Source organism: Myripristis murdjan, chromosome 13, assembly GCF_902150065.1.
Source record: "Myripristis murdjan chromosome 13, fMyrMur1.1, whole genome shotgun sequence".
Classification (NCBI taxonomy): Eukaryota; Metazoa; Chordata; class Actinopteri; order Holocentriformes; family Holocentridae; genus Myripristis; species Myripristis murdjan.
The window spans coordinates 26,751,262-26,773,913 of record NC_043992.1 but is presented as its reverse complement, the minus strand read 5'-3'; the positions used below and the strand labels follow the sequence as shown (position 1 = coordinate 26,773,913).

The 22,652-nt window shown below is 44.1% G+C and overlaps 1 protein-coding gene across 1 annotated transcript; it reads right to left on the bottom strand.

Annotated features, from left to right (window-relative positions):
- Positions 1–345: 345 nt before the first annotated feature.
- mnta (MAX network transcriptional repressor a) lies at positions 346–20,738 on the bottom strand. Its single transcript, XM_030067201.1, has 6 exons — positions 20,219–20,738; positions 14,274–14,904; positions 13,942–13,983; positions 13,521–13,632; positions 4,230–4,422; positions 346–3,912 (listed from the first exon to the last, which is right to left on the bottom strand). Exons 1-6 carry the CDS (start codon positions 20,289–20,291, stop codon positions 3,101–3,103), a joined length of 1,863 nt encoding a protein of 620 aa, XP_029923061.1. The 5' UTR covers positions 20,292–20,738; the 3' UTR covers positions 346–3,100.
- Positions 20,739–22,652: the final 1,914 nt, after the last annotated feature.

Below are 22,652 nucleotides of genomic sequence, written 5' to 3'. Positions count from 1 at the left end.
CTTAAACTTTTTAACCATTAACTCAACTTGGATTTCCCAAATTAAATCCATTATTATAGGGAATCAATGTGAAGCTCAAATTGCGAATCTGTTGCTGTGCGACTTCAAAACACGACTGAGCATTGTGTGTCTCTGCTTAAGTTTGTCAGCTTTGTGTTGGAGCCGCTCTCGGTTTAGTCCACTGTGCCGGCACTTTGTCTCACAGTCAATCATGCTTTGGTTCTGCAAATGCAATTAAAATGCTCGTACTTCTGCATATGTTTAGAATCCAAACAGGACACTGACTGAAATACAAAAAATGTTTTTTTGGTGTTGGTAAAGAAAAATAGTGCCTCAAGACATTCGTAAACATAATACAATTTATTTTTAAGCATCTTTAGATCCACCCCCCCTCCCAATCTTTTTACATAAGACAATTAGATCTAAATGCAGCCCAAAATTTACAGGCAATATACAACTTAAACTTTCTCCATAGGGAAAACACACAATTATATAGTTGCTTTATCAAGTATATGAATCCCCGTTAACTTTTACATGTTTTGTTTTGCCACAATATGATTTCAAAATTATTTTAATAAGCATTATCTGCATAAGACAGAAAGGTGTTAACTTCATTTTATATTTTCACTTCAAAGTTTCCCACTCTAACAGAATATTTTGTGCAGGGTGTAAGGAAAAAAAAAAAACACCATCCCCAGTAAGTGCCTGTTTAATCATACTGAAGCATGACAAAATACCAAAAAATTAATGGGGTCTATACTTTCCAAAGTGCCTTTTTGTGATAGCAATGTGGAAATAGGTCTGTGTAGTAGTCACCCCCGATATACAGTACTGTACATGGTCCCAGAAAAAAAAAAAAAGCTAGATTATAAAATTTTCACTGAACAGAAGTTTTACAGATGGAACAAGTAACAGTAAATCTTAAAAATACAAAATATTTTGAATGTGTACATTCCATTTACATACAATTTATACTTTAATAAAGTTTGTTTTTCTTAAAAACCAGGGCTTAACAACTTCTAATGAGTGCGCTACTCTGTATCCTTTCACAGATTGATACATTCAGATTAAGGTAGGAGAGCACAGCGGTTTGCTGTCCCAGCAAGCGCTATGCACGACTGTAAACTGTTCTGCTCGTTGGGACTGTTACAAACTCGGTCTCACAGTGCTAGAATGGGGAAAGGGTCATCTCGCAGGAAGATGGATTGGTTTCATGCCAGCTGTCGCAGTCATTTTGTTGGTAGAAAAGGTGCTGGTGCACTCATCTTGGGTAAGGTCAAGTGTACCGGGTCACCAAAAGTTATGGATGGCAGAGATACAGGCCGACATGTTCTGCCAGTCATCCTTGCAATGTAATTACTACTCTGACATGTGAAAGTATCCCAGCCTACAATGTTTACTAAAGTACAACAAATAGTACTGCCATGGTGCGCCTCACTTTCAAAACGACCGACGCAACTATGCACCACAATCATGGCATGTAATCAAAGCATGCAAACAAGTCCTACATGGCAGTACAGACATATACTTTACGATACTTTTGGACCAAAATCCTATTTTCCACTCAACACTCAGCTCCTTCACTGTGTACAATCACGGCAACGTTGAGTTTTAACCTCATCTCTGATATCCTCTCCAGACATTTTGCATCTGGACACTGCCAGAAATGCCCATTAATTCTGATATGGGTTTAAACTGTTATTTCCACCTTTATGGTTTGTCTAAAAAGCAGCCTCCATGCTACTCTGCCCATGTAAGCCACAACCAAACCATTCAACAGACAAGAAAGCTTTTTGGAAAAAATAAAAACATGCATGCAAACTTTAACTGGTCACATCTTTATCCTGTTTTAGACACACTTCAGAACTGCATTTGAATAAACAGCAGCCGTGACAGATGCACAACCTCATTGACAAAAAAAAAAAAAAAAAAAAAAAAAAACAACAGACTTGACCAATCAACAGTAGACTGTTCAGTCTACTGACAGTCTAGACAGTTTGTTCAAAGGACATAAACTGGAGATGAGGAAAACAAGCCAAAACAATGTGACTGGCTTTAATCCTGACTAGCCGTTACCCCTAAAATGCTTAATCTTGACAAAGCCACACTTTGTAGCCCTTTCTTTAACTCTTAATGGCCCCTTGTTTGAATGATGTCCCTCTGCACAGTCTCACTGGAGGATTTTTCAGTCTTCACAGGGATACAACTACGACAGTGGACACAAAGAAACAGCAGGGGGGGCTAGTGCTATATGCAGCTTCACTGTCCGCTGCAATTTCGCAGCAGCAGGGGTAGTTCAGTCCGTGTTTTTGCTCCCGCCCTGCAGCCATGTGCCTCTGCTGGAGAGGAGGAGGAGGAGGAGGGAAATCACATTCTCAGTGTGCTCCTTATAGCGGGTTGAGCACTCTGATCCTACTCTGCCACAGGTCTCAATACCCAGTGCAGCTTTTTGAGTGCACCGTCTACTATTAGATAATCCCACAGTAGTTGCAGTGGTAATCTGTGGTAGTCTAGACACCAGTCACCACTTACAGGGACGCCATCACAGGATCCTGTGTTGGCATTAGCCCATATTACCCTCTTTCTTTATGGTCGTGTTTTCAATTAAGTCAAATGTCAACTGGTCTTGTGTGAAATAACAGAGATCTGACTCGCTCGTTCGAAACTACTGCTCCAGTATCTGCAATGATGGATGGCAGGTGAGGGGTTAAAACTGCACATCTGCCCACTGGATTCTTCCCACTGTTCTGTATGCTGCCAAACACAATCAACATGATTACCATGAACTATATAAGCAGCCTGGCATATCCCAACTTCATGATCAAGATTTGCATTCACCTCTTACGATACCATGGTAGACAAACACTGAAACAGGTCTGCAGCTTTTTTCTGGAATGTTCCAAGTTGCTTTTAAGTTGATGTAATTCTTCTGAAATGTAACATGGTTCTGTGGATCAGTGAGGTGTCTAGCAACTCTGGTGCCCTCAGCTGTGGGTCGTGCTGATGGCTTGGTCTGAGGCCCGTGGTTCACCTGTATCTGGAGGTGTCTCCGTCTGCCTGCCTCTTTGGCCCGTCTGTGGCCCGCTCCTGATGCGGGCATTCAGGCCAGCTTCAGGGTGCTGACGGGGAAGGAGGGCATGGTCACCATTGTCACAGGGTTGAGCACCGTTTGGCCCACGAGCTGTGGGTGGTGGGTCACCACCTGGGCACCCACCGCTGCCTGCTTGCCCACGATGGTGGCTGTTGGCTGGCTAGGCGCTGTGCCGTTCACCTGGGCGTGGGTGAGTGTATGGGTGATGTGACCAACCATGGCTGGCTGGGTGACGGCCACTGGCTGGGGGTACAGGGCGGGAAGGTGCTGGCCCAGGTGGGCCACTGGGTGCACGGTGATGTGGCCAATAGGCTGATGGCCAGGAGTCAACTGAACAGAGCTAGTGGTAGTGGAGGGAGCCAGGTGGGCAATATGTTTGGGGCCCCCTGCCTGGATGACGTGGTTGACGGCTTGGATGACTGAAGCATGGGAAGCTGAGGCGTGGGCTATAACGGTGGGATGCAGGCTGGGGGTGGTCACCACTTGTGTTTGTGTGGGGAGTAAAGGCTGGATCGGGGTGGTGGTAGTGTTGGGAGTTGTGGCTGTAAGTGTCGATGGGGCTGCAGGCTTGGACGCCGGCTGTGGGAGAGTCATTGGCTGAGGCTGGGGCTGCAGCTGAGGTGGGTGCAGCGGGGCCTTGTGCTGGATGGAAATGTGCTGGGTGATGAGGGTGGTGGTGGTGGGCGGTGGTAGGGTTGGGGTTGGGGTTGGGGTTACAGTCTTGCGCAGCTCAGGCTGCATGTTTTGAGGCACGGTGGGTAAGGCAGTAGGTGCTCTGGGCACAGTCTCATCCAGGTCTTCATCCATGATGTCTTCACCTTCTGCAACACAAAACAGACAAGGATGAACTCAGTAATACATTTAAATTCACACTGACTTTAATGATCGCAAGAATTGCATGACAAAAATTGTGGACCAACAGAAATACAATGGCTGGGAGGACTGCACTGCCTCACACAGAGACCGTACTGTACAGAGTTTTTTCCCCCCATTCAGTGGCTCATGTATTTAAGGTAATATATTTTGGTAATGATGACCAATTTTACACAATATTTTAACAAGAGGTTAGATCAAGGTTGCACCTTGTGGGCCGCCCCTCACCCCTCCCTGACTTCAGGCCTTGATGTGTAGTGTGTACCTGAGGCAGTTGAGGTTGAGGCCTGGTCCTCCTCGGGCTGCACTGTCTGTCGGAGCACACGGTCGATCTCCATCACATCCATCCACTGGCTCAGTTCATTTTTCAGCTCTGCCAATCGCTGCTGTGTAGCAATCTTCTCCCGGGCCAGTCGCTCCATCTCGTGCTCATACTCCTTCTCCTTCCGCTTCAATGTCTGAACGGACAAGGCAGGAAATGGTTAAGGATCTCCCTCCCCGAATGGCTGTGAAGTCAGTGGAGGGGCTTGAACGCATGAATAAAACTCTTCATCGTGAACTTGTAATACCAGCTAGTGAGTAGCTCTAAGATGCTGCCACCAGCAGATGTAATTCACAACATTCCTCATCTGTGTTCGTGATTTGGAATTGACCAGCAGCCCTGAAAATGAAGGGGCAAGAATCACTTTCTGCCCCTTTTTATTTTTAATGCATAATCACAGGGCAACTTCCAGACCTTGTACGCACCATGAAAACCCATCAACGTCATATATGTGTAAACAGCAACTGCTGCATAATCCGCTTCCTGTGATCTCGCTTTCACAATGGCCTGCTTACTGTCACAATGTACAATATTATATCAACATATATTGTTCTACAGAATACTCCCATTCAATATTTGCAAACAATATCATGGCATACATAAGCAGAGAATTTCATCAGCTTCGTCATATATGCAAAAAAAATCAAACAATTCAACTGAGCCACTAAAGGCGAAGTAAGTTTCTTTCAACGACTAAAAATCAATAAATCATGCTGATTTAGGCTATCATCAACTCTCACCAGATGCCTAAAAAACAAGGAACATATTGTTCTCAAAACCAGAGAGCACAACAGCAGCACTCCAGGAAACTGTCTGATTAGTTAATAATTTAATAAACTTCAACAAATAGCCTGATGATGTCCAAAGTTGAGCTTCTGGCTATTCAACAGGTGTATATATATATATATATATCTGACAAAACATGTAGAGTAAAACTGAGGAAAGGCTCAGAGAGACACGCAGGAGGAGGAGGAGGAGACGAGAGGGAAAGGAGGAAGGAGTTAAGCATGGAAAGTGGGAGGTCCTTCCAGGCAATGACTCTCTGTGACCCAATTTCCCTTAACCCGTCAGCTGACACACAGGAAAACCAAACAAACTGAGGTAGAATTCCCCACTACAGGCCAACAGTAGTAAAGTCATGAGATGAAGTTCAAAACATTGTGAAAACTCCAGAGAGTCAACAAATGGCAAATGATTATCCATAAACACACACCTTTTTAACCCATGACACGCAGAAGGTTTCATTCCCAAATATTATAAACAAATGTGGAACACAATTCTGTCAAAATGAATAGACACTGTGACTTTCTGCCACAATACCAACAGGATGGAGTTACACTGGCAGGGATTAGCGTTTTCACATGAAACACTGCCTGTAATTAGACGACTTTAAGCCATTCTCTCAAGAGGGGACAGGCAGTGTCTGAATATACAAACACAATTTCTGGCCTCCTCGGTGAAGCTCAGTGAAGTGAAACTTGAGGAAATCAGTGTGCGGTCTTGCTCTGTTGGAAGCAACCTGATGAGTCAGGATCATAAAACCATTTGCCCAAAGGGTGAACGTCCTGTGAGTGTTCATGCCACCATGTGACAGGTATCTGTGTGTGTGTGTGTGTGTGTGTGTGAGTGTATGTGCCAGTCTGTGTCTGGCTGATCTGTATGCATCTAAAAAAAGAGGTACATGTCTAAGTGGATGAGATGTTTCTGTCTTAGTGTGGGTGTGTGCACATCAACAGTGGATTATGTTTATAAATTAGGACTGAACATATTATCAAAATCACACTATGGCCAAGAAGTGCCATATCCAAATCGCTGGAGCTGCAGTTTTTTTGATAAAAGTTAAAAAGTGTGACAAAACGTTGTAAATAAAGTGTTATGGTGCTACAGAGATGCCCTGGCCTTCAAACTGTATTTTTCAAATGTAAGAAAACATGTTTATTTGGTACAGACACCCAAACGAAATCCATCATCATTTTAATAGCTTTTTCAGTGAAAATGAAAATTACAATGCAAAAATGATCATTCCTACTACAATTGTGAATCATATCGTAATAGCAATATTTGTAAGATTGATCAAAACATGATTTTTTTTAACCATCATGTTCAACCTTAGTATAAATAGCTAAGCGGGACAAAAGGCAGGCCTGGTCTAATTCAGCACCTGTTTGTAGTCTTTATCCAGGATTAGAGCTCCAAGGGTCAGGCTGTCTGTGCAAAAACACTGGGCTCCTTCCCGCTTGAGACGCTAGTACACACATACACACATACACACATACACACACACACACACACACACACACACACACACACACACACACACACACACACACCAACACACACAGTCATGCAGTTCCCCTGTATTCACTCAGCAGTGGGGGGGCTACCAAAACAGGAATATTACCTTCACTGCCAAAATCCTACAGTCACTATAATTAAGCTCACTCATCCAAAACATAAATAAATAAGTTAATTATTTCATTACAAATTGCAATTTTATGACATATGAAAGAAAAAAAATCAATCAAAGCAGATGTGGAAGCAAAACTGAGTACAGCCACTACTAGTCACAATAAATAAATAAATAAATAAAATACTAGGAGGAGGAGACGCGCAGCCTCGTTCGATTGCACATGATATATTACATGGCAGTATTACAGTGGTGTTGTAAAAACCTACAGCAGCAGTGCTCAAGCCAGTCCAACTGTTTTATTTTTTCACAGTTAGATGGAACCAAATACACAGGAGGAAAACACTTTTGTCATGCACTCTTAAATTTGCCTGCAGAAATCTTATGTTCCACTACCTGATGAGTTAGATGTGTCCTCTACCATGCACCTCTAACTCATCTGACTGGACAGTAACAATGAAGTATATCTTCCACATAGGCACGCCTGGGAGAAATACTTTAGTCTGTACACGTTAGCAGCATCTTTGGTCTCACAAAATGAGGTACTGAAATGCCCTCGTTAGTTGTCATGGGAACAGCAGAACACCTCTGAAGGTTTCCTTGGTAACCTAAGAGACCGTGAGCACCTTTGTACACCAAAAGGTTTGATTTGATTTTCTTTAAATCATTGATAGCACGTTTCAGAACAAGGTTTTGTGAACTGTGGGAAAAACTTCCCTGTGGCCGAGTGTGAGCATAGCTGCAAAAAAACACTTGCTGACATGCATGGAGAGGGAGTGTGGCTTTACAGGCTTGCCATGCTATACATACTGTGCGTAGAGGAGTAGGCTAGTAAAAAGGACTTGTCCGTAAGGCAAGATGCAAATGCAGGGAACACATGTGAAACCTGTGGAACATGTGGACGGTGTTGATGTGCACCAGAGAAAAGGGACAGTCTGTTAGTCTGCATACTCAACGCTGCTCCCCTTTTGCCCACACGCAACAGCAGGCAGCACTTAACAGAGTGGCGCCACAGCTGTGCATGCCACAAACTATGAGTCATCGAAGAGAAAGAGAGAGAGGTTGAGAAAGAGAGAGAGAGAGAGAGAGAGAGAGAGAGAGAGAGAGAGAGAGAGAGAGAGAGCATGCTCCACAAACACCAAGACCCACTGAACTTGCCCGGCTACGAACAGAGCCAACATGAGGCTCGTTGCTTTAGCAGAACGTCGCTCGATTTCATGACGGGAGAGGAGAACTCTTGCTTCTTAACCCCATTGAGGGGGCAGAGAACATAGTAACAGCTAGTAGGAGATTAACCATGTAAACCTCAGACCAAGTCAAGAGCAGATGGACTGCACATGACTTTTATCACCCCTAAGTCACGCAACCAGGCCCGTCTCATGTGCCACAACGATTCCTGGCAAGAAATCCCCTTTACAAAAGCAGCACTGCAGCTAACATGGTCACAGCGGCATTGCGATCCACGCCATGAAACAGGGAGGAGGCAGAGGAGGGGTGGGAGGGGGTGAGGGGGGTGAGGGGGGCAAGGTTCCAATTACCTTTTGTTTCCTTGCACATGACCGCACCCCTCAACCCCCCTCCTGTTTGCAGAGATGAGGCCCCGCCTAGGACATGTTTGTGTGTGTGTGAAAAAGTAGATCAGCGTGGGGGACAGACTGCATCGCTTGTGCGTGCTTGTGTGTGCGTGTTTGTGTGTGTGTGTGTGTGTAAGGTAAACACTGCTCAAACGCTGTCACAAGCAATGCGAGTGCCGAGCACATGGCCCCACAGAGAACGAGAGAGGGAGGGCGGGAGATAGCGGGGGATTGAAAGAGAGCAGAACAAGCTGTGCTCACTGACTCACTTTTGCAGCAGCCAGAGACAGACTGCACTAGGCTTGGCTTTCTTAAAGGGCCAGGAGCACGGGAGGCCACGTTGCAGACATGCTACTCTGCCCGGCTCACTGATCAGGCTTCTGTATGGAGGTCTTGTGACCGTGTGGTAACCATAAACCCTTGTCTTACTGTGCCTTCAAGCTGGAACACAGAGCTTCACGTGGCGCCTGACTTCAACAATAAAAGGCTTGTCAGTGGAAAAAGCCAAATGCCTTTTTTTGCAAACAATTTCTCATGTGCAAGCTTGTGCTGGTCATAACTGGCCTAATTACCCCATCTTGCAAGTTGACTGTGCAGCCGTCAACAGCCCAGTTCTATACAACACAGTAGTCTGTGATAAACCTTTTCATGCTTTGCTACTGGGAGAGACAACAACAACTAACATGGAAAATCTGTCTCCATTTAATTTTGAGGTGCCCTTAATGTAGCTGTGTTGTAATACTCCTTACACAAACACACACACACGCAAACCATAACTGGCCAGCAATATTATAACCATCCATCTGTTGATCTGCTGCTACAGGTTAGTCAAATGAACACAGCACCAAGAATGACACTGCAAAAACCAAACATTGAGTGTGATTGTGTTCTTGACTCAAAGCAGAAATGCAGAGCCTGACTCAGTTTAAACCAGAGAGGTGCCCCATTCCACTACAACTAATCCAGAATGTAAAACTCTATTTTCAGTCGTCATGGAAGACAGATTATGTTATGCTCAAGTCTGACGAGATATGGCTATGTCAAAGCCATCAGTGTGGCTGTGCCTTCAGGCAAGGCTTTGAAGTAAATTGACTGTTGGACCTACTTTTCATCGAAGAAATGATGGGACTTCAAGACAAGCAACACACAAACTTCAACCAGATGTCATTATCAAACTTAAGTGGAAAAAAAATGTGTTCAAAAGTGTTCAAGGAACTCTTACGAAATACTGTTAAAGAGTAAAGTTTCCCCAGCAGATGGCAGAACACATTTTAAACTGGCACTGGGGAGCTAGCACTGGATGAACAAGTTCAGTCAGCTTTGAGGGTAAATCAAGCGCGAGATGAGTAAACCGAGCCCTGTGTTTACCAACCCATGTTCCCTCCCTCCTGTTGGCAGCAAAGCCCGGTGGTACGGCCAGCCCAGCCTGTTGCAGGGCTGGGCGGGGGCCCAGCACGGGGGGTGACGTCACGCGGCTCAGGCTAGCCATGTGCTTGCTGCTCATGTGGCCTTAAAAGCTCAGAGTGAGGCAGGATGGGAGGGAGAGGGAGTGGAGAGGAGGAGCTCCGGTACATCAGGGTTTATTTCACAGCCTCAGCTTTAGCAGAGCCACCACAGGCTCAAGGGAAACAGCAATCCCACTTCCAACTGTTTATATACATTCATTTAAAAAAATTAAAAAATCACCACAACCCTAAAAGGAAAATAATCTATATTAAAGACCTTGACAACATGAACAAGAAAGACTGTGACACCAGTAAGAAAAGAATCCATTTGTTCCTTATTATCAGACAGGTTGATTTCTGGTTGCTGAGTCACTTGCTGCTATGCAGCAAAGGAGAAATGAAATGAGGAAGTGAAATTTATCAGACAGTGTGGCTGTTGGCCAGGCTCGTAACACTCAGAGGGGAAACTGATAAAGTCCAGGCGCAGCGGCCACTTTAGTGACACACAGATAAAAACTCGACTCACTCGCAGATGAACACTGGAGGCTGAGTAGTGAATCAAAATGAAATGTAATCCCTGGCCTAAAGCCTCTTTTGAAGCTCTCCTGTGCTCATCCTGCGTGCAGACTGCCTCTGTGCTGCTAGTCCAAAAGGAGGTGAGGACAGGGGAGGGAGCGGGGAGCATGCAAGGAGAGAGGCGCATGCAGTCAGGACACGCGTGCCCAAACCACCCCATGCCACGATGACAGAGGGTACATGCTGTGCTTTTTTTCCCCCTACCTATCCATGTCCCAAAATTCCCTTCATTTATTCCCCCCTTTCCACACACACACACACACACACACACACACACACACACACACACACACACACACACACACACACAGCCAGCCTGGCAAATAACAGACGGGGAAGCCACCTTGTGACAAACTGGAACTTGCATCTAAACTTATCAAGGAGCTAAACTGTACAGTAACCGGATACACACAGGGAAACACACACACAAACACACACACACACACACACACACACACACACACACACACACACACACACACACACACACACACACACACACACACACACACAATTACCATACATTGCTTTGTCTTCACTGATCTGTCAAAGTGATTTTTACTGTGCACTTTGAAGCACAAAGTGAAAAAGTTTGCGGTCTAACTTAACAAATGTTTAAACGACACTACAAAGGTGAGGCTGGAACAGTTAACATTACAGAAGAAAATGGCGTCAGCCCTAGATGTTTGTTTGTTTCTCAGTCCATGTGCTTTAAATACATCCTAAGTCCAGCTCAGCTGTTGATGGGGGGGAGGGGGGGGGGGGGGGGGGGTGAAGAGATGCAGGTCAGTCTGCCAGTCGAGCGCAACACACTGAACACCGTATTGCTTAATCACACACACACATACAGAGCGAGAGGGTGGAGGGAGGGAGACTGGGCAACTGAGCTCTGCACTCACGCTGTCCTAGTTTCTCTCAGTAGCCATGCACAGACAGGAATAATCAGACTCCTGCCACTGAGAGCATGAAATCAGTAGCAGAGACCTCCTCAAATTTTACATTCCTGAACATCTGCCAGGGTTATGTAATAAGGGATGCTAATAAGACAACACAAAAAGCAGGAATGTTATTATTGTGCAAAATCTGCTACTGGACAATATTTGTTTTTTGTCAGAGGTGTAAAAACTAATAAATGCCCTAATTTACTCAGTAATTATAAAGTAGCTATGTAGCTCTAATAACATGCTGTTCGGGTGTTGACCGTGCAGTCACCACTGCAACAGGTTCCTTTACGGCCCTCTCACTGTGCTGGCAAGTCCCATCATCAGCCGGCCCACATGTAATACCTCCTATATCCAAGTAAGAGCCATTCTAACTGTAAAACCTGGATCACTGCATCACACCCAAGAGATGACAACTGAATGCAAGAGTTAAAATTAGAGCAGTGGTGGAATTTGCTCGACCTGTTTTGAGCCGGGTTCTTGATACAGTTCCCAGGTCAAGCGGGTGTTGTGTCAACATGGCCCACAGTCAAAATATTGAACGCCTAGCCCCTCAAAAGTGGCTGGATAACTATCATGTGACAGATTTCCTTGTGTACAGGGATGTAAGCAGACAAAGCAACGCAAAAAAAAAAAAGGGAAAACGGGGGAAAAAAACATCAAATGTAGTGGCCACGGCCTTGCCCAGAGCAATGTTTTACATCAGGACTAGTTTCTGCACCTTCACATGTTGGCTGACAATGCAGCAATCATTTGTTTTTACAGAACAACCAAATGTACCCTCCTCTGATCGTAATGTCTTGCTCTTTGTGGCTGGAAACGATGGGGGTGGACAAGGAGGTCCTGTTTTCTGCTGTTGACTGTTTAGGAACAAGTTTTGGTTTCATTTCCTGTACGCACTGAAGGTTTCCTTCCCATGACCACACCTGACCCTAAAATTTAGGCAATGGCTGCTGAGTGTGTGCACCGTCTGCTCATGACACTTTAAAAAAAACTGCTCTCCTTGAAGAAAGTTAGACAGCAAGATAATATCAAATGTGATACATGTTAGTGTTGTGGGCCATAGTAAAACCACAGCCCTTCAGGGGAAACGGTTTAACTACCACTACTGTGCAGCTCGTCTTTCTGACAACCCAACTCAACATCCAAGTCTTCCCCTCAGGTGCCTTGTATCTTGTCATATCTGCTCTATCAAAATAACCACAACATCTTTTACTACGACAAACAAGGACTTTGTTGATGATAATGTGAATAAACTGGGCTTGTATTTATTTACTGCGATAAATCATTAATGTATTCCCATGATTCAGAAATAATTATGCAAATCTTGATTTTGAAACATGTGGATCAGTTATACTGAGAATGTTTTGTCTGAAGTTTTTATGAAACTGTTGCAGTTTTGAGAGATAAAGTCAATATTATAAAGTAACATTTGCAAAACAGACTTGACTAAAGAGTTAAATTGGAAGAGTCCCAGGTCAAGTGCATATTGAGTCAACCTGGCACACAGTCAGAATATCCTGTAAATCTTGATTTTGAAACTTGTGAATCAGTTACAATACAGAAGAGAATATTTTGTCTTCAGTTTTTTATTATAAAAATGTTGTACTGCAGCAAAGCAAACTTGATTAAACTTTGGTATGTCAGTTCAATAGTAAATGTGAGCACCATGAAGTCAGCACCAACAAGTTTTAAGGCGGACGTTTGGACGTGTCTCAGATTCAAAGACAAAAAGGAGCGATGTGAACTCAAACAAACTCCATAAACTTTGCCCTCTATAATTAAATATAATAATAATTAACATAATGTGATTCCAGGGCAGTATTACACACACCACACACCTGACTGACACCAGCAGGAAGTTGTCCAACAGCCTGGAATAAAATCTAACGAAACTGAGCCTGCCTACTAGTGTGTGCATTTTACATTTGACCCACTACACACACTACAGGGCTTGTTACATATTGGTAAGCTCACAACACACAGAAGTGTGCATCACTTAAAGCCATAAATGTAATTTACCTTATACAGACAAAACGATAAAAAAAAAAAAACAGCATTTAGCTCCATCTGTCCCCTAATCCGTATTAATGGTGCACATATCACAGCAGTAAAAAGATATTATGCACACATTGTATAGAATATTGTTTCAAAAGTAAAGCATACAGTCATAGCACACCAGAAGCCAAACAATATTTTGATCACATGAGAACGTTTGCCAAAAACTTTACATATTCAGGGGCTAAGAACCAATCAGAAAACTCAGAAAGCCTCAGAAACTATCAGCTCACCTGAATGTATCTGAGGGCACTTCTCAACACGCTCAAATTGGAGGTCTTCTTTTCATCTACATTGGGGATGTTCTTTTTCAGGGTCTCAAAGCACTCCTTCAAGTGTGCTCGTCTGATGGACAAAAGGCACAAAAAGGGGACTTGAGGCAATGGAAACAGCAGGAAAAGCCTTGGTTTCACTGCAGATTAAGGATTTCAATTCAAGGCTAAACATGGGTCACACAGCTGATGACACCAATCCCAATAGGTTTTGATTAAAAAGATCATAGCATTCAATTTCAGAACTGAGAATCAGAACACCAATGAAACATTAAGACATGTCAACTTCAGAGGAAAATCTGCTACATGCCACATCCCAGTGTGTGCATAAAATCTCCAATCTTCACTTAGAGAAGAGCCCATGTAGACAGGTTGAACCCACCTGTTTTTTTCAAGCTTGTTATGCACTTCTCTTGTGCCTGCCCTGTAAAAGCACAGATTAAAGCACATTAAGAATTTGGTATCCCAAGGGACAATAGGGGAGGAAAAAAACTCTTAAAAACTCTACCTCTATTGCCTCACCAACATATATGTAGGCAGATAAAATGTCACATTATTCTGTTTTGGATGTCCAATTAAAAGTTGAGTTTCTCATTTCTGCTACGTATCACATGGTATACTACCAATGTAGTAAAGCATGCTTATAAAACTCTAACCCTAACCCTTTCAATTATTATTTCCACCAGTTAAAAAGGGACAAACCATAAGACATACCCTCCAGGTCGCTTCTTGCTGTCATGGTGGCGCCCGTCGTCAGGGGGGCTGCCCCGGTTGATTGGGCTGTTCTGCAGCGGGGCCGGCGGGAGCGTAGGGCCCGGCTGGGGAAGTAAGGCATGCTGCTGTGGAGGCGAGACGATGGAGCCAGGATAGCGCTGGAGCAGCTGCTGGAGCGGCTGGTGCTGCAGCTTAGCGTTGCTGGGTTGGGCGATGAGCTGCGCGTGATGGAGGTGATTCTGTTGAGGTGGCTTGTGGTTGGAGGCCAGCACAGAGGATGAGTGCTCGGGTTTGGGCTGCAGAGACAGAGGCAGAGTCGCGGTACTCTGCTCCTGAGGGGAGCCGGGGTCGCTCTTCGGGGAGGCCAGGTGTGGAACGGCTGGAGGAGAGAGAGTGGCCGTCGGCAGTGCGGGTGATCCTGTGTGGCTGGGGGAGACCACCGGGATGGGGATGACTGTAATGGGCATGGAGGGGGGAGGCAGCGGTGGCGGTACGGGGGCCGGGCGGCACTCGACGCGAAGCTCCTCTGATTTGACCACATTGTTGATGTGGATGGCTGAGGTATAGTTGACAGAGTGCTTCTGCTCTGCCAGCAGCTCCAGACGCAGCTTCTCCTTTAACTCATTCTCCTCTGTGGAAGAAACACGGCATCATAACAGGCTCACATAACAAATCCCACCATTTCCTTTCACGCCCACTCCAGGCTGAACAAAACACTGCTACACCTCAAAGTACAGTTTCACCTGACAAAACATGAACGGGCCACTACATCTATTTAAAGACAGAGACATTCTATTAACAATAAAGACTACATTCAATTAGGCTGTCGCCTACGAGAGGCTGTGTTTTAGGCCTATTTGCAGTTGATGCTGAACAACTGCCAGAAAATGACTGACAAACCATTAATAAATCCTCAGTACCAGCAGGAATACATAGACCAGTATCGACTCATGAAGTCCCACTGCCTGCCTTGACCCAGTGACATTGATGACACTTGACACTTATGACAGAGATGGGCCAGGGATGAAAGATCAACCAAGAAACGTTTCTAGAGTTTCTTTTCCACTCTGTTCCATGTTCCTGGTTTCCTGTAAAGGCATTAATGGAAATACAACGCACCCGACACACACAACTCTAGACTTTGTCCTTCTTTGAAGGATCTCAGATGGCTTGAAAAGACACCATGTATAATGCAACTGCCTGAGATAATAAGCAAGAAGACCCTCCACCTTCTGTTAAGCAGAACTTGTATCTGAATATGTAATTGCTGGTCTTCTTTTATTTCTCTCTGATCTATGCCACTCTTGGGGAAGCTGTGCACAGTGCAAACAGACACTGGAAATTAGGGCAGTTTTCTTGTTTTATGATTACATCACACCAGTAAATTTTCCCTATCTGCAATGGGTCGGAATAAATTGAGTGTTTCCCACAAAATCCTGGGTCACTGGTGGCAGATCTGAACCAGGTCGGACAAGCTTCACAGTGATGAGGACTGTGTGTGCCCAATACAAGAGGTATTGCTTACAAGGTATTCTCACAGTTTGGGATATCTATTTGTCGGATAATATCTGTGGTGGATTAGTATTATTATTTGTACCTGCTGCTCCACTAAACCTGCTTTTCATTTTCAAAAGCCACCAGGAATTTACCTAAAAGAAAATGCCAACATAAAGGATAATTCCCTTAACTTACCACTGCACCTTCAGGCTTAATACAGACAAATTGTGAATCAGCCTCACTGCATTTATTGGTATCACCCAATTTGTGAAATTAATGATCAATCAGTATCTGCCCTCAAAATAGCATCTGAACTTAAATACCCTGAAATTATGCAATTACGTAAGGTGATTTCAGTGAACTGCACTGTTTACCTACCCAGTCATTCTGTGGTGGCTTTATACCGGAAGCTACTAAAAAGATATGAGAGGCAAAAGATGGAAAGTCCTCACACTTTCTATATCACTCTGAAATTTTGATCTGTCATTTCCCGTGGGCAAAGGTGTAAATACAAATCAGAGTTTCAGAGTTACATTTGCAACACAACAAATCTACTGAATCTCAATTAGCTAGGACGTGACGCTCCTCTCAGTTGCAGACCCACTTTGTGATTTATGCAGAAGGTGTTTTTGTACATCAGATTTTTGCCTTGTGTAGCTTCAAGGAGTTTGCTCCTTGTTAGAGGTTGCTCACAGTTGTAGTCCAGTGACAACGTCATGGAAAGAGGTGCAGCTTGATTTTGCCTGCAAGTGACAAGTTCTGCTCCAGTATTCTCCAAACAAAGCCTCACACTGGGAAAAGATAATTCACCCCTAAATGCATATAGTAACAGATCTGAGAAAATACCCCTCCAACTCCTCGTCTGCGACGTATAAGAAGCTTTAAGGAGATAATTTGAGTCATGTTTTAGAGGGTAAAATGGGAGGATCACATCTTGGAAGTAAAATGTACAACTGGGAGAGCTTTTTTTTTTTTTTTTTTTGGACTCTGCACGAACAGCTAACCTAAGACGGTGCCGACACAGAGCGAGCCACATAAAACATTTCAATTAATACAGAATAATCCAAGTCTTGAATGACAGGCTTGTTACTCGTGTACGAAGAGAAAATCCTGTTACCCCTACTTGAAAATCAGTAGCTGAAAACACGCTGCCTGATGTGATAAACAAAAAGGTAATTGCGTGGACATGCTGAGGACAAAAGGGACACGCTCAATAATGTGTGCATAATACATTTCGCTGAAAAGGAGGGGGTGGAATCGGCGAGTTCCATCAGCCTTGTGCCATCCAATCATACGCGAGAACACCCCCGCCGACCCCCCAACAATGTGTGGTTCCCACCGAGAGCCATGTAAGGATGCGGGAGGAAGGGGCCATCCAGTTGCTATGGCAGCTGTGATGTTAGAGCCGTCAGATGCAAGCAGCAGTCTTTTACATCAATAAGGGGTGGAGCAGGGCCATTTCAGCAGGCTAAACAACGGTCCCTTGCCCGTAGACTTCAAGATTCAATTCAGCGGCTGACGTAAAGAAATATGAGGACGTTTATTAGTAGCCACTAAAATCAAGGTAATGCCGGCCGGTCTCAGGAATTCTGGCAAAAAGGGAAACAGATATTTATGAAGGTACAAAGAAGCTCTGACACTCAAGTTTCTTGACAATACAGCTGTTTGTCCTCAAGGAGACGGCCATAAAGATAACGAAGAACCTCATTTATGGCCACTCCATGTAATTTCTCGGGTAGCCAGTGGAACAACTACTATCACGAGTGCAGGCTTGCAGCTAGAAGGAAGAATACCATACCTCCTAGTCAGTGCCTCGGATAGGAAACTGACTGAAAACTGTATCAGAAATTTCCACCACCATCTTTGCCTTGGAAGAGTTAAGATTGTGATTTTATGAGCTTAGAGAAAACTCAGTGCTCAACACCGGTGATTCAGGTTTGGATTAAACCCTTTTAAGGTGCCACTGTATATTCCTTCCTTTAGCCTGCCACACAATTACAATCTACCGCAATGATACGTGACCTCGAACAGTGAAGAGTTCAAAGTTCAGGTGCACGTTCATGAATTATACTGCAGTTGAATTCCTCCCAAGAGCAAACACGGCCTTTATCTCTGGCACCAGGGCTTTGAATAAAGGGCAAACACGGTGCTATATCAAAGCAGATATAATATACAATTTTATATGTGAAGATAAAGCAGTCAGTTTTTCACATCGAGTGGTTAATCCCTGCTGCTGGAAACTTAAATGATAACACCGCAGTTATTACTGTATAAGTAGAAGTACTTCATATATTAAGGAACAACACTTAAAGTGGTTCCACATGTCATATGAAACCATTTTTTCTCATTTACACATTTATTTATTCACTATGGACAGGATTTACTAGCTATGCTTTGTGGTGAACGGCTTCTTTACACTTGATACCAACTGGCTGATAGATTCAGTTCTGTAGTGCCAGTACACATGAAACTGAGGGTTCTCTTCGCTCAGAGGAAATATGCTAAAACACTTAGAAAAACAAGAGAGTTCTCTTCTGTCATTATATAACTGCAGCAGTACATAGCAGAGAAACACTGCCCTACTTTCCCCCACACAGTGACCTGCTCTGGAGTAGCAGGGAGGAGGGAGGAGGCCTCAGCTCTACCCATGCAGTGGAGCAGGAGCAGCTGAGAGGAGGATCCAGCAGGAGCTCTCACTCTGTGGCAGTTCCGGGTGCAAAAAACTTCATTTAAAAAAAGAAAATAAATAAATAAATAAAAGATAAAGATGGTCAGTAGCAGAAAACTGTCTCCTCTCGTTCAGCCAATAAAGAAAAGGCTGTGAGAAATGGCTTGCTGCTGAGCAAAAGTGGTGTGGAAAATGAAACTATTTGTTAAGAGTTTTGAAGCAATATATCAATATTGCATCATTGTGATTTCAGGGTTTTGGACATTATAATATCATGATTTGGCTAAAGTGTTGCCATGTCCCTATATTACAGGCTACATTTCAGTAAAAAAAAAAGGATGTGATTTTCTGAACTTATTAGACTGTTGTAACTGTTCTATTTTGTTCTACCTGATTTGATTGTCACATAGCCTACAAACTGTGTGTATAAATATTTTATGAAAGCATGAATTGCATGTCATGCCTACATTACCATAAAAATATCACGTCATATCAAATATCAAATTCAAACACGGTAATGTTTGATTTTGTCCATATCACCAGCTCTGTAAATAGCTGGATGAGATCCGAGAAGGGAGGAGGCGTGAATGTAATAACACTGTTTTCCTAGACTGCTGTAAGTCTACCGTGACTAGAAAAACCAGTCTTATCTCACAACCACCGACATCATCATATTTGTTTTTTGTTGCTGTCCTCTTTCAGATATTGTTTCTGTGTATTATTTGTCTCGACTGTACAGATAAGATCAGTTTGTAGAGACGTTTGCAGAGCGGACGCGTCAAACGAAGTGTCCATCTTCGCGATAGACAATCTTTGGGAGGAGTGCCCGGCGCGCACGTGGTGAGCAGGGCTGTCCCTCGGTGTGTTACAGAGATGGGGCGTGGCTCTTTGAAACGCGTCACCGACAGACAGTCAAAACTGAAGCTCTCCAGCGTCCGGAGCGCCGCGTAGTTTCTATTATCACATTACAACAAAAACAAACAAATAAACACCGCGGGTGCGCATCATGATGCTAATGTATCAACAGTGGAAACGGCACGGGGCGGCGGGACGGAGAGAGACAGATGCGCAGAGGGGGGAAGCCTGAGAGCTGGCGTCATTTGATACCCCGGCGGTGTCAGGTCATTATGTAAAGCGAGCTCGGCATCCCCTCCGCCACCGCCCTTTATCCGTCACATATCTTGTATTTGTGCTTTCAAAATGTTTTGCACCCGTATGCACGAGAGCGCATCGATCTGTGCAAAACGCGCCCTCGTTATGCGATCACGACAACTTTATAAACAAACCTCGCTTCACGTTATTACCATTGTTGCAAATGGACAGCCCCTCTACGTGTCTGTGCAGCGGCTTTCAATGCAGTGACTCCTCAAGCTGCAGTCGCCCACATTTAATAATGCCATAAAAACATACAAGGTTTATTTCTGTAAGATTAGTCTACATGGGATCTGAAATAAAACAGAGATACACGGCTTCTGCGCGGCGATATGAAAGTAAAACTGAAATACCACTGAGTGAAAGTTGAACCAAATTATTTCCGATATTCACAACTTAGAATACAAAAAGCAACAAAACAGCAAGGTGCACAGTGATATATTTCATTCAGCAGTCATTTATCAGCAATAAAATAAAGCTGAAACAGTTGTTGCACCCACACTGACAGGGAGATTTTTTTATCCTCCAGAGGCACATGTAACTTATTTGGAGACTCCAGCGCGTTTAGGCTTACTTGATAATTAAGGAAATACATAAAGTGTATTATTTCTTGTAAAAGCCAACTTACCACGTGCTCTCTGTTGTTGCTGGGCTTGCAATTCCAAAAACTCGGCGGCTTCTAAGAGCGTTTCGATGCTCATTTCTCTCCGTTTGGAAATGTGACTTTTTTATTAAGAGATGGGGAGGAAAACGGTGAAGCAAACGCGACAGGCGCTTGTGTATCTATCTATATGGGGAGCGGTTCCCAGTGTGTGGAGCTGGAACAGGGTAATGTGATATTCCCCTCAGTAGAAACTTCCACATACGTAGAAGAGTTGCAACAAGATGGCGCTGAAAGTAGTAGGAAACAAATAAGGTTTGTGAACCACGCACCGTGTGTGACCGCCCACTGACACACTCCCTCCCCGAGCACAGCAGCGGGGAAACGAGAAAACATGGAAGGCGACCTGCTTGGACGGCAGCACCTTAATAAAACAGTTTTTTTTTTTTTTTAATCAAACAGTTTTCAGCTGTGTTCCGGTCACGACGGGTTTCTACTGTAAAATCAACCGTGTGACCACAGCTGCTTCTATAAATACACCAAACAGAGAGAGAGAGAAAAAAGAGCTCCCGCCGCTTGGCAACCACTTCGCTCTGCTACTTTTCCTCAAAATGGCCCGGAGAAAGGAAACATTTAGTAACAATTTTATGGACGAGTAAAAATTGTATTTATTACATGCGTGCGTGTTCCCTATGTGTCGTGACTGCGGCGTTTTCGCGCATGAAAGCGCCTTATCTGTCAAAACTCACCCCTCGTTTGTTCATACGTTCATTTGTCAATTACACCAACCTTTCACTTTTTATGTCTAGTCGCTAGTTGAGCAGTGTGAACATTAGTTACTGTCGTGTGCCAGGACAGACATCATATCATGAGTCGGCGTGCGTGTCTCCGCAATTTGCAAGTGACCACGACTGCAGGTGAATTTACATCTCATTAATATTTCGCTCAGCCACCAATCGCCGTGGAGAACAACAAGGTATGGCGCTTGCACACATGGGCACAATGCAGCACATCATTTTCATATCGCTCTCCCGCCTCCCCGGCTCAAAGACAGCAGCGATTTGAATGCTGCCTGCAGGTGAAGCGATGCGCCGACTCTCATATGCTAAAGTGTCCACTCCAGTTCATCTTTGATCACAGCAGAACAGCCAGTCCAGGCCACAGTGACACCTGATTAAAGCAATAGGAGTTGAGGGAGGTGGGTGATGCCGGAAAGCATTTGAATCAAATTGGAAGACAGCCTGAATTCTGCTCACAGTTATTCTCTGCAGGCTATCTGTCCTGATGGGATTTCACCCCACTAGTGACCCAAACTGATTCAAACGCTTGGAAAAGCTTGAGCTCTGCTGTACTCTCAAAAACAAAAGTGTGTGGGTGAAGTGTGGTGAGCCATCTCTTTCGGTATCAGTTCATAATGAAATATTCAATGCTCAGGACATTTCTATTTGGGGGGAAAATATGAAACAAGAATAACCAGACACATGCATACAACCTCCCACCATAACACACTGGTTTGCATGTTTTACAACTGAAATTAAACTCATTAGGTCAGACCACACTTCCAGCAGTGGCCTGGCTGTGGCTAGACTGGTTTTAAAATGTCAAAATCACCTTTCAACTCACAGCCCTTTCACAAATCCTCTTGTGTATGCAACTGGACAGAATTCAGTACAAATATTCCCAAACTGCTCTGAGAGAGTAAACCAAAACTAATCAGTAATGTGACCGTAACCATAATTCCATTTGTTTTCCCCTGATGGATCAGAACTGCATAAAAGTGCTTATTATTAGAAGAAGCAGAGGCATTTTGTGACAAACCTAGAGACAGTGCTAGTCTGTTACTGCTCTACTTTTGCCCAACTCTCACATGATTTTCACTGGTGAAGTCAAAGTCCTAGCATAACCCAGGGACAGCTTTCAGAACACATAGTACAAGCAGGAAACGCGCATGCTCTCTTTCACTTACTCTCTCTCTCTCTCACACACACACACACGCATACACACACGCACACAACCGAACAATGAATGTGCATGTGCATGCACATGGCCCTGGATATTCAGGTCTCCTTTCCTGTTATTCACTCAGCTCTAATCAGGAAGTATGTCAGCCACAACCTAATAATAATGGACCACAATAGTGCAGGCTCTCGAGGCACAGGAAAGACTGAAGGAGTCCAGGAACACCCTGTAGTTTTGGCTCTCGTGTAAATGGATGAAAAAAGATCATTAGCCAAAGTAAAAACCAGACAGGGATCAATGGTCATCAGAAGTCCACTCACAAAGACAGTTTGTAATGAGGGGCTAATTAAAGGGCTTTATCTAAGATGAATAATGACAGGAATGTGACCGACGAATAGGAAAGATATTCTCTGGCCTCTAGTGGCCATCAAAGGCCACTGCAATGTAGACACCCTACAAGATCTGAAAATCCAGTCCATCTAACTTGACCACTGGAGGGGAC